The sequence below is a fragment of the Garra rufa genome, chromosome 16, assembly GCF_049309525.1.
Source record: "Garra rufa chromosome 16, GarRuf1.0, whole genome shotgun sequence".
Classification (NCBI taxonomy): Eukaryota; Metazoa; Chordata; class Actinopteri; order Cypriniformes; family Cyprinidae; genus Garra; species Garra rufa.
Window position 1 is genome coordinate 19,249,781 of NC_133376.1, and position 12,388 is coordinate 19,262,168.

The 12,388-nt window shown below is 37.7% G+C and overlaps 2 protein-coding genes across 2 annotated transcripts; both read right to left on the reverse strand.

The window, feature by feature from the left end:
• Window positions 1-54: 54 nt before the first annotated feature.
• gprin1 (G protein regulated inducer of neurite outgrowth 1) lies at window positions 55-3,411 on the reverse strand. The gene is made up of 2 exons (XM_073820382.1): window positions 3,242-3,411; window positions 55-2,875 (listed from the first exon to the last, which is right to left on the reverse strand). The coding sequence occupies exon 2, from the start codon at window positions 2,789-2,791 to the stop codon at window positions 1,340-1,342; it is 1,452 nt and encodes a 483-aa protein (XP_073676483.1). The 5' UTR covers window positions 2,792-2,875; window positions 3,242-3,411; the 3' UTR covers window positions 55-1,339.
• A 5,389-nt stretch (window positions 3,412-8,800) lies between these two features.
• On the reverse strand, window positions 8,801-11,234 carry adirf (adipogenesis regulatory factor). Its single transcript, XM_073821117.1, has 3 exons — window positions 11,077-11,234; window positions 9,401-9,463; window positions 8,801-9,106 (listed from the first exon to the last, which is right to left on the reverse strand). The coding sequence occupies exons 1-3, from the start codon at window positions 11,153-11,155 to the stop codon at window positions 9,003-9,005; spliced, it is 246 nt and encodes an 81-aa protein (XP_073677218.1). The 5' UTR covers window positions 11,156-11,234; the 3' UTR covers window positions 8,801-9,002.
• Window positions 11,235-12,388: the final 1,154 nt, after the last annotated feature.

Below are 12,388 nucleotides of genomic sequence, written 5' to 3' on the forward strand. Positions count from 1 at the left end.
CATCACAGGAAATGTAAGGCTTGGAGGTGTGTTCGTAATGAGCTGAACTGCAAATACAAGACAAATCCATTTAATATTACAAGGTTTTACAAAAGCCAATAGAAAAAGAACAATCTGAAACTCAAAGAACACCAAACACCACGTCATCTATTACTTGTTGCCTGAAACACCAAGAATTTCTAGGGTAATTTTTGCCTAATACACAGTACTTGGTACTGTCTTCTACAAATGTATTCTACCATCCTCAAAGAGTTATTCCACCCCAAAATGAAAATTTTGTCATTAATTACTTACCACCATGTCATTCCAAACCCATTAAAGCTTAGTTTGTCTTCGGAACACAAATTAAGATGTTTTTGATGCATTCTGACACCTCTGACCCTTCCATAGACAGCAATGTAATTAACACAATCAACATCCAGAAACATAGCAAGGAGATCAGAAAAAAAAAACATGTGACATCAGGGGTTCAACCATAAATGTATAAAGCTACGAGAATACGTTTTGCATGCAAAGAAAACAAAAATAGCGACTTTATTCCACAATTCATCTCCTCAGTGTCACCCTAGCGCCATTTTGGAGTGTATCTATTGAACGCAAAGTCACTATTTTTGTTTTCTTTGCATGCAAAAAGTATTTTCATAAATTCGTAAAATTCACAAAAAGTATTCTCATAAATTCGTACATTTACGGTTGAACCCCTGATGTCACATGGATTATTTTACCGATCTCCTGCTATGTTTCTGGACATTGAACGTGTTAATTACTTTACTGTTTATAAGAGGGTCGGAGAGCTTTCAGAATGCATCAAAAATATCTTAATTTGTGTTCCGAATACAAACAAAGCTTTCAGGGGTTTGGAACAACATAGGGTAAGTGATTAATGACAAAATTTTCATTTTGGGGTGGAGTAACCCTTTAACTATACATGATGAATTCATATATACAAGTTTGATATATATAAATCTTAAAGGTAAAATTATTAGTGTAAAATATTGTAAAAGGGCACTTTTAAAAGTGATCCTCACTGACCACAACAAGGATAGGGTAGCACAGTCTTGACAGAAGCAAGCAAAAACACACTAAAAAGCAACAAAGCTGGTAGGAGCCATTGTAAAGAACGAGAAAAAATCAAAACAACTGTATTTGTTCGCAGTGTATCAAACCAAACTGAAAATGATAACTATCCATATAGGGGCCTCTTGTGACGCAGAGTCATTTCAATAGTCTTAAGACTGTTAAAGGGTCGTATCATTGAACAAAACCCAATCCTGTGCACATCCAATGTGCACAAAATTTGGAAAGATTGTCTCATTTGGACTGCCTTGACCTGCCTTCCTTAATTTTCCTCATCTTGACGTGGTCTTGAACAACAACTCGGCCGTCGGATGTTCCTGAACCACTGGCGAAAATGATTCTGTCGACGCCTGCCGCTTTGCACCACTTTTTCCTCACTTTGTTCTTTGGCCAGGCTGCTTTCGCCAGGGTCTGATGTGGGGGGAGGACTGGAAGGTGTCGGCGTAGATGTTTCGGTCAGGCTTGCTGGCAGAGCATCTGTCGAGGATGATAAGACCAAAGTTGGTTTCTGCTGCTTCTTTACCTGTTTCTCCAGGTGTTTCTGAATGGCCGAGCCCAGCACCGCCACCTCCACCACCGCACCGTACACCTCCCAAGTCATTCCCTTCTCGTCCCAGCTCACCTCCTGCACAGGCTCTGGCACTTCTGGCATGACTCCGATCCGCGGTTCTGGCTCGGGAAAAACCTCAGGTGCAGTCAGAATGATCGGGGTCATAGGAGCCGTGGCGACCGAACGGAATTCCACTTGCAAGCCGACCTGCATCTCAACATCTTTGGTCTCTGCCACCTCTGTACTACACTTGTTGGCGAGTTTTCCAAAGGTGGTTGGAAAAAGGAAAGCTGCGGAGCCCTCGGGAGGAGTCATGGGACTGGTGGCCACCGACTGGTACATCACCTCCAGGCTAACCTGGGTTTGCACGGTCTGCGTGCGTCCAGGCGACCGAGTCAAGGTGAGTGTCTCTTGCGCAGGCCTTCCGGCATCCTTGGATTCGGTTTTCTTCAGTTTAGCTTCTGCATCTTCAGACTGATCTTCTGGACTGCAAATATTCACTTCCACCATGCTACTTGTGTCCGTTTTCTGTGGGGTGCTTGAACCTTTGGTTCCAGAGTTTGTCATATTGCTACTATCCCCTGGATCTCCAGGCAATCTTGGTTCTTCAGTGGTGGTGTTCTGCTCGGTTGATGTGTGGCTTACCACGCTGGTCTTCTGGACTTGACTGACTTCAATTACATTTGCCACAACGATGGAACCATCAAGGCTCTCTTCCTCAGTCGCTCTTCCATCTTCAACCCTCTCGGGTTCAGCAGGGCAGCTGGAGGTCTCCTGCTCCCCAAGATCCTCATCCTCCTCGTCCTCCAAAGTACAGTCATGGTTGGTCACCAGTATGGTAATCTCTTGGTTAATCTCCAGGTCAAGGTTTTTATCTGCTGGTTCGCTCTCGACTCCTGTTTGAGTGGAAGATAAATCCTCTTCTAATCGCAGCTCATGTGGAATTACCGACTTGATCTGATCTGAAGTAACCTCTTGCTCCGGGATGCTGCCATGGATCTCCTCTTGAATTATTGTCCCTTGCTTTTCAGATGCTTTTGACAGGGTTTCGTTGTCGTTTATAAGGGGTGAATAGTCAATACTTCTGTCCTCGGTGTTTATGCTTGTGCTGGTCCCCGAGCCAACTTTCCAAACTTCACTTTCTGTCAGAACAGGACCCTCCATGGGTTCAGAGATGGGTTTGCGTTGATCCGGGAGAAGGGCACTAAAACGTCCGAGCTTCACGGTCTCACGCCACTGATGAATTCGCTGAAAAACATTCCCATAAATGCATTAGTGCACTAATGCAGGTGCAATGAATAAAAAAGAGCACTTGACATGCATTAATGAAATCAGTCGTTCATTTCAAATCTGATCCAAAAAATCTTATTTTTTCTGCTAGAAACATAAAATGACATGCAAACTTCAGCCTTACAGTATTGATTGCCTTACAGTAACTGATTCCTCTTTTATCCCCATAAAGAAAGATACAATTATGTCATGGCAGCTGTTTGATTCAGTTCATCCACACACACAGACAAAAAAAAAAACTTGCTCGATAACAGTACCCTCTAAAAACAACTACGACAGCACACAGTGAGACCGCTATTGGAAAAACACTCCAATGACACATACCTCAACTGCTCAACTGCTCAACAGATCAAACGCTGTATCCATATTTTCAAAGATTTCACAGCCAAAGCATGTCCTCGCACTCCAAGCTTCCCTTTTAGGTGCTGGAAATAAGAGGCAGGCTGTATATGGTTTGTTTTCCAGAAGAATCTCAGTGGATGGTGGTCCTTGGATTTCACTGTGGCTGAGAGTACTGAAAGCTTCTGATTTTTAGTTTCCCTGGAAACCAGACTCAACCTGGCAGTGAGTGGTAATGAAATGACAAAGTATCTGTAGCTTTTTAATCAGAAGCAAATGAAGGTGATTAAAATACATGTGTAAAAAAAGGCTCTTATATAATAAATACTCAAATTAAATAAATTTACTTTGGCACTCAAAGGGTGCACCAGTAATGTCTTCATGGTCCCTGGAACAAAACATTTGATACTATTTAGTTTTTCTTATATAACAGAATACATATATGTAGAATGAACTCACTTTTCATAATTTTATGTTCCACATGAGACAGAGAATAAGTTCATATCATTGATGATGATTTGACATTTTCATCTTTTTTTCAAAATCGGTGTAAAGTGGTGGACGATGTAGGTCACTATACTGCTGCAGTTACGTAATATAAAAGACTATCTAATTAACATTCTTTCTGAATTTTAGTCATTGAATGGTAACTCTAGCATGGCTTTTTGGATTCCTGCATGCATGTGCTCACACACTGGTTCATTGCACCTCACCGTGCCATGGAGTGTGTTCTGGAGAGCTGTATTCTGTCGCCTATGTTCTCACCATAAAAATCGAGGGCTTTTGCCAATCGCACGCTCCCACAGAATATGTGTTGCCTAGCAACCAGCCATGTACATGCAGGTGGGGGGGTGGAGTGAGTGTGTTCATGGTAATGGTGGGGGGGGTGTTCAGACAACACATGCCATATTCTGAAAACAAGAATGCTGCCTGTCATTGCAGGCAAATGATGAGGAGGAGGGAGAGGAGGTGGATAGGGATGTAAAGATGATGAGGATGTGGAGGTGGAGAGTACGGGAGAGAGGGCCAAAAGTGCTGGAGATCAACTGTAAATTAAGTCGCGGTGAGAAACCTTTCTTCAGGATGAAAGTGTTTGACATTTGCATCTACCACAGACATGAACACTAATGGGTACATACTGACTGCTTATATCGTCAATATAAAATGGAATTATTTATTTAAGGTGAGAGACTACAAGCAAAAACAGTTTTTACATTTTTATATATATATAAAAAATATTTGTTTGTTTATGGTGTGTGTTTGTTTTAGTGTTTATTTTTAAAAAAATTAGATTTTTCTCCTGCACTGAGCCAGGAAACTTGGGTTTGTGCATATATACAGTTGAGGTCAAAAGTTTACACCCCCTTTCAGAATCTGCAAAATGTTAATTATTTTACCAAGGTAAGAGGGATCATACATGTTATTGTTTATTTAGTACTGACCTGAATAAGACATTTCACATAAAAGATGTTTACATATAGTCCAGAAAATAATAGTTAATAATTATTAATAATAATAATAATTTATAAAAAATTACCCGTTCAAAAGTTTACATCCCCTTGATTCTTAATAGTTCACCCAAAAATTTAAATTTGATGTTTATCTGCTTACCCCCAGGGCATCCAAGATGTAGGTGACTTTGTTTCTTCAGCAGAACACAAACGAAGATTTTTAACGAAAACCGGTGCAGTCTGTCAGTCATATAATGGCAGTAGATGGGCACCAAACCTTTAAAAGTAAACAAAAACATGCACAGACAAATCCAAATTACACCCTGTGGCTCGTGATGATACATTGATGTCCTAAGACACGAAACGATCTGTTTTTGTGAGAAACTGAACAGTATTTATATCATTTTTTACCTTTGATACACAGCCACGTCCATCTCTCCTGAGCACGAGCTCAGCATCCGGCTCGTTACATGTGAACGCGCTCTGGCGTAGAATACACAAACGCCGGAAGCGATCTGTCGCATGTATACAACACTCATTGTTTACACAGAGCACAGAGATTGTGGGTATAGCGGCTATTCAAAATGGTAATTACTTACGCGTATCCTGATTGTTCAAACCGTTTTAAAGCTAAAAGATTACGTTTGCTTGTGTATTCTACGCCAGAGCGCGTTCACATGTAATGAGCCGGATGCTGAGCTCGTGCTCAGGAGAGATGGACGTGGCTATGTATCAAAGGTAAAAAATGATATAAATACTGTTCAGTTTCTCACAAAAACAGATCGTTTCGTGTCTTAGGACATCAATGTATCGTCACGAGTCGCAGGGTGTAATTTGGATTTGTCTGTGCATGTTTTTGTTTACTTTTAAAGGTTTGGTACCCATCTACGTCAACGGGTTAAAGTTTCAGTCAAGCTTCAAAGGACACGATTCTAGCTGAGGAATAAGCGTCTCATCTAGTGAATCGGTCTGCCATTTCCGATAAAAACTTAAAAAGACTTAAAAGTGTTTAAGCATAAAAACAACAAGTTTAATACTGTTTTAAATGTCGTTTTTTTTTTTTTTTTTTTAATATTTAAAAGTTTTCTGTTTAATTTCATTGAATTTTTGTTTTGTTTTTTTTTCTGAGCAAAAAATAAATATACATTTTTCCCTAATTTACAGAAGACACCCACTAAAATGTCATTCAGTGTAACAGTCTTGTCAGGCATATTTATAACAAAAATCAATTTATGACATATTAAAAGATGAATTACTTTCACAGGGTGAGAGGAAAAACTATTTTCCAGATTTTTGGCATTCTCATGCAAAACTTTTGAGTTCCTATGGGAAACTTTGCTTTCCATCACAAAACTTTTGCGTTCTCTCGCTGTGATATATGCATTCCCTCCCAAAAATTTTGCATTCCTGCATGGAGATATTTGCGTTCCCTCACAAAACCAGAGTTGCTTGTCTGTACATAGTATATATTTTTAATAAAATATAAACTTTGGGCTTTTTGTATCAATGTCTTCTTATATTTTGCCACGTTAAGCGCGGTTTTCTATGGGGAAGAAAATGCTTATCATGCAATTCAGCACATATTCTGGGCTCATCTGCTTGCATGTACAGCATATATTTTTAATCATTTCTTTAGTATATTTTCTTCATTATCTTCATTAAGCCATTTTTTTCATGGGAGGAAAGTGCTTAATGTACAATTTAGCATTTTCTGATTATATTCTTGACTTAGCTGCTTTCCTGTATAAATAATTGATTAATAAACTGTTTACCAAATTCAGCCTTTTTATACCACTGTTTAGTGTTTTCTTTCTATAAGGAACATGCTTAATGTGCAATTTAGTGGGTTACGTTCATAGTCTGGGCTATTCTGCTTGTCTGTATGCTTTATTAATAAGGTGTGTACTGGTCCTCCAGTGTTTTACATTTGAGGGATAGTTCACCCAAAAATGAAAATTAGCCCATTATTTACTCACCGTCCAGGCGTCTTAGGTGTATATGACTTCCTTCTTTTAGACAAAAGGCAATCAGAGTTATATTAAAAATGATCCTGGCTCTCCCAAGCTCTATCATGGCAATGAGTGGGTGTTTCTCTTCAACAGTCCAAAACAACTCCAATAAAGTGCATCCATCCATAATAAAAAGTGTTTCACAGGGCTCCGGGGGGTGAATAAAGGCCTCCTGTAGTGAATTAATGCATTTTTGTGTGAAAAAATATCTATATCTAAAACGTAATAATCTCTGGTCGTACATGGAATCAGCTCCAGGCGGATGACACAGGACGTAGGTCTCGTGAAAACCTACGTTTGTTTACAAGAACAAAGAAGCAAAGTTTTCTTACTTTAGCAAAGGAAAACCAGTCTCCACTTGGTTTATATCAAAATCCTCCGTCATTTTTCTTTACAAATCCCCGTTTTGTACAGAACTCCTTCCATGTACAACAGTGAGCGCAAGCTAGATTAAAGTGTTTATTAAATTTTAAATATGGATATTTTTCTTACAAAAATGCATTAATTCACCTAAAGAGGCCTTTATTCACCCCTCAGAGCCTTCTTGTGAGGCACTTTTTATTATGGATGGAGGCACTTTATTGGACTTGTTTTGGACTGTTGAAGAGAACACCCACCCATTGTCATGAAAGAGCTTGGGAGAGCCAGGATCATTTTTAATATAACTCCGATTGGATTCATCTGAAAGAAGGAAGTTATATACACCTACGATGCCTGGAGGGTGAGTAAATAATAGGCTAATTTCCATTTTTTGGGTAAACTAACCCTGTAAGTGAATATATTTGTGAGAGAACACAAAAGTTTTGCTAGGGAATGCGAAGTTTCTCAAGGGAACACACAAGTTTTGAGAAAAAGGGGTAGGGTGAAAAACTCAAAATCGTCGAAAATCATTGTTTTAATTGTTTTGTAATATGTGTTCGATTTTCTTTGCACATCTGCTTTGCAAACACTGGGTTGATACTTACGCCTACATGAGGTTGAGCTAGTGCAAGACAAAATTTGTGGTTAAAATGTATATAAATTTTTAATTTTGTTTATAAAGTGACCAATCATTTTGCAAGATAAGATCTTTATTCCTCAGCTGGGATATTCTGAAACTGCAGTTTGGACCTTCAACCCATTGGGCTCCATTAAAGTCCACTTTATGGAGAAAATTCTTGAAATTTTTCCTCAAAAACTTTTTACTTTTTAATTTCTTTTTAACTGAAGAAAGAAAGACATAAACATCTTGGATGATGGAGCTTGGAGCACTGCATGATAATTTTTCTAAATTGTGCATCTCATAAATGCAAAATAAACATTACATGTTATATTTGTATTTTGAAGGAACTGAGAAGGGCCCTATATATTATTCTTACTTGCAGCTGCCTGAAATCACACCAAGTCTGTTCAACACCTTAGACAACACATGTAATAAGGTATTATGGGCTCAGCAGCTGCTCTTATGGCAGGTTTGACATAAAGTGCCTGACACAAAGCATATCTGCTCCTGAACTCTGCAGGAAATATTCCACAGCTCATTCTTAGCAGCTTTCCATGCATGAAATATATGGCGAGTTAATCTAAGGGCTAATGCATCCATAATGAAAACGTCAGCTATGCTTGTTACATCCTGAGCAAATTTCAGCTATGTAATAGATGATGCCTACTGTAATTCTGTTGCACTTTCTCTGAATTAAACTACACTGGTTTGATAAAGACTGATTTTAAGCTGTGCAGCACATTTGAAACAGGATGCACAAGTAGGTGAGTAGCAGCCAACATGTGGTAAATTATTTAAGGGGTTATTGTTCATAATCAAAAGCATCATCTCTTGACATCCACAGGAATACTGAATAGCAGGATCTGCCCTAAGGCACTTTTGAATGAAAGTTCTTTCACTGTGGTCTATCAGTGTTATGTTGCCATAGCAACATATCGCTGATCCCCCCCCCCCCCCTTCGGTGACGTGGGAGCTGAGAATAATAATAATAGGGATTTTTACTAAGAAAGTGGCCGTGTTCTTGCATACTCTACATCCTCACATCGTATTTCGCTAGAATAGAAAAGCACGTAGGATGGTTATAAACAGACACTGCAGCAGCTGAACGGAATGTATCGTGTATTTTCAAAGCACAAGCATCTTTGAACAGACTTTTGGAATACAGATTAACAATTAAACTGAAATTATATCTTTATGAAATGACCTGCATTTGAAATTGAGCTGGTGCATTTACAAAATTGCTAATACATTTTTTTTGTGATTGGATCTATTCTGATAACAAGGAATGTTGGAACTCAATTTGTTCATTTGGAACTCAATTTGTGTCCGAACTCCTTAATGGTGTCTGATGCTTTCTCTGCAGCTGTGCCTATAGCAGACTGTGTTTGTCTGGACGCCTCCTCAGCAGCTGTTTGTATATATACACATACACATACACATACACATACACAGAGACAGAAGAGAGAGAGACAGAGAAAGAAAGAGTTCTTTTAGGGATGCATTTGCATATTTTTCATGGTGCAACATACAGAGATAGGGATAAATGCAATCACATTTTAGATTGAGGACTAAAGCCTAAATTATGCACAGTATATTCCCAGTGTGCACAATATGATTGTGAATGATTTGCATACACTAAAAAGCTGTGAAATCACATGCATCTTTCTCTGTACAGATGTATTTAACCGACTCTTTTTCTTACCTGCACTGGTGGTTTCTTTGGAGGACTCTGCCACCTGCTGCACGACATCTTGCGCTGCCTGAACTGAAATAACATTAAACATGCTGGTTGTTTTTTGTTTTTTTTTACACACATTGACAAAGCTTTCTAAAAAGCATTACCAAAAATCTGGTTAATGCATTGTGAAATTAACTATACTCACTAATTAAATAAACAATCAAAGTTTTATTTATTTGATCAGAAATACAGAAAAAAAGTAATATTGTGAAATATCACTCCAATTTAAAATAAGTTTTCTATTTTAATATACTTCAAAATATATAATTTTTTTTCTGTGATGCAAAGCTGAATTTATCAGCTATTACTCCAGTCTTCAGTGTCAAATGATTCTTCAAAAATCATTCTGATATGCTGATTTATTATCAATGTTGGAAACAGTTGTGCTACTTAATGTTTTTTGGAACCTGCGATACTTTTTTTTAGGATCCTTTGATGAATAAAAAAAAATTAAAAAGAACAGCATTTATTTAACAAAAAAACATTTCTAACAATATAGACAATATATTTTTAATATTGTCTTTACAATCACGTTTGATCAACTGCACACATCCTTGCTGAATAAAAGTATTAATTTCTTTCAAAGAAAGAAAAAAAGAAAACTCCAACTCCAAACTTTGAACAGACGTGTATATTGTTTGCAAAAGATTTCTATTTTAATAAATGCTATTTGTTGTAATGTTTTATTTATTAAAGATTCCTGAAAAAGTAAAAAAGTAAAATAAAATAAAAAAATTAAGCAGCACAACTTCCAATGTTTCCAATGTTGGTAATAATCAGCATATTAGAATGATTTCTGAAGGATCATGTGACACTGAAGACTGGTGTAATGATGCTGAAAATTCAGCTTTGCATCACAGGGAAAAAATATATATATATTTTAAAGTATATGAAAATAGAATACCACTATTTTAAATTGCAATACAATTTCACAATATTACTGTTTCTTCTGTATTTTAATCAAAAAAAAAAAAAAAAAAAAACAGCCTTGATATTTTTTACTAAACCTAAACTTTTGAACAGCAGTTTATATAAAATCACACCTAATATTTAAAAATATATTACAACTTGTAACACGATAACAATAGTAATACAGTAAGCTGCAATACAAATAAACAGATAAATCAATAAATAAATGTTTTAAATGATCACATAATTAGCTCATCTTTAGCCATATTTTCAGTTGTAACATTATTAAATTATTAACTTCAGTTAAAGTAATAGTACTTTAAAATAAATTTTTAATTCAATACCAAAATTTTTGTGATATGTATAAAAATATACTCAAATATTATTTACTCATTTACTCGTTACTCGTTTTTTAATTTAATTGAAACTTTGAATCAGTTAACATCTAAAATAAAAAATAAATAAAAAATAGACAACATCTATTTCGTCTATGTAAAACATTTTAAAACCAAATCATTAAAAAGTACAGTTAAAATAATAATAATAATAAAAAAGTAAATAAACATGAAAAAATTCAGCAAATAAAAGCAAAAACAATTACATGTATTTAATGTTAAAAGTCCTTTTAAATCCCTCCCTGGCACAATAATAAAGCACATATGAGGTAAAGTAGATGGCTGTTCCAAATATACAAATGCAAGCCCAGATGAGCAGCGTGTAACCATTAGTACCTGTACTGTCAGTGACGCCTTTAGTGGCTGACTGTGTTGTGTTCTTCAGCCCCTCCAGAGACTTCTTAAAGGAAGCCATGATACTGAGCACATAAACCCACAGTCCTACCGGCCCGGCGTAAGCGGGACGCTGTCAGCGGAGGCCATTAAATACCCTCTGCTGCCGGAGGGCACCACATTCCCCTGTGATTGCACATGCTAATCCGTCAATGGTGCCCGGCTTATGCAGGTATGCCAGCTATTGAGCCCCGGCACTGCACTCATTCTGCTGGGCTCAGCATGTCTGTAGAGCAGTATGTCCGTTCTGGAGACACAGCCAGACATCCTGTTGATAAGAGACACGGGAGAGGACAGGAGCGAGGACGTCACTCCCTCTGTTAGTTTGTCTGCGTGTAATATATGTCTGGAAGCAAAATTTTAAATACACGTGTCTTTGAATGTGTACTGTATCCAGGCGGAAGTAAGCCTATGGGCCAGACGTCCGGTTTATTAGCCGCTATAGCGAAATAAGAATAACAATAACGGTAAAACGGTTTGCACTACAAACCAGTGTTTATAATAATTAAGATAATACATTAAAATAATATAAGAGATGCTAATTTGCAATATCAAGCAGCAAAACTAGTTGTTTTGTAAGTGAATGAGACCTAGCTGGTCATTCAGCCTGGTCTTAGCTGGTCTTTTAGAGGGGTTTTGGCCACTTCCTTATAGCTGGTCAGGCTGGGAGACCAGCTAAAACCAACTACTTACAGTTTAAACCAGCTAAAACCAGCCTAAACTGGTCTTTTAGAGAGGTTTTCACCACTTCCTTAGTTAGTCAGTTTGGGAGACCAGCTAAAACCAACTATTTACAGTTTAAACCAGCTAAAACCAGCCTAAACTGGTCTTTTAGAGAGGTTTTCACCACTTCCTTAGTTGGTCAGTTTGGGAGACCAGCTAAAACCAACTATTTACAGTTTAAACCAGCTAAAACCAGCATAAACTGGTCTTTTAGAGGGGGTTTCAACACTGCCTTAGCTGGTCAGGCTGGGAGACCAGCTAAAACCAACTACTTACAGTTTAAACTAGCTAAAACCAACCTAAACTGGTCTTTTAGAGAGGTTTTCGCCACTTCCTTAGCTGGTCAGGCTGGGAGACCAGCTAAAACCAACTACTTACAGTTTAAACCAGCTAAAACCAGCCTAAACTGGTCTTTTAGAGGGGGTTTCAACACTACCTTAGCTGGTCAGGCTGGGAGACCAGCTAAAACCAACTACTTACAGTTTAAACTAGCTAAAACCAACCTAAACTGGTCTTTTAGAGAGGTTTTCGC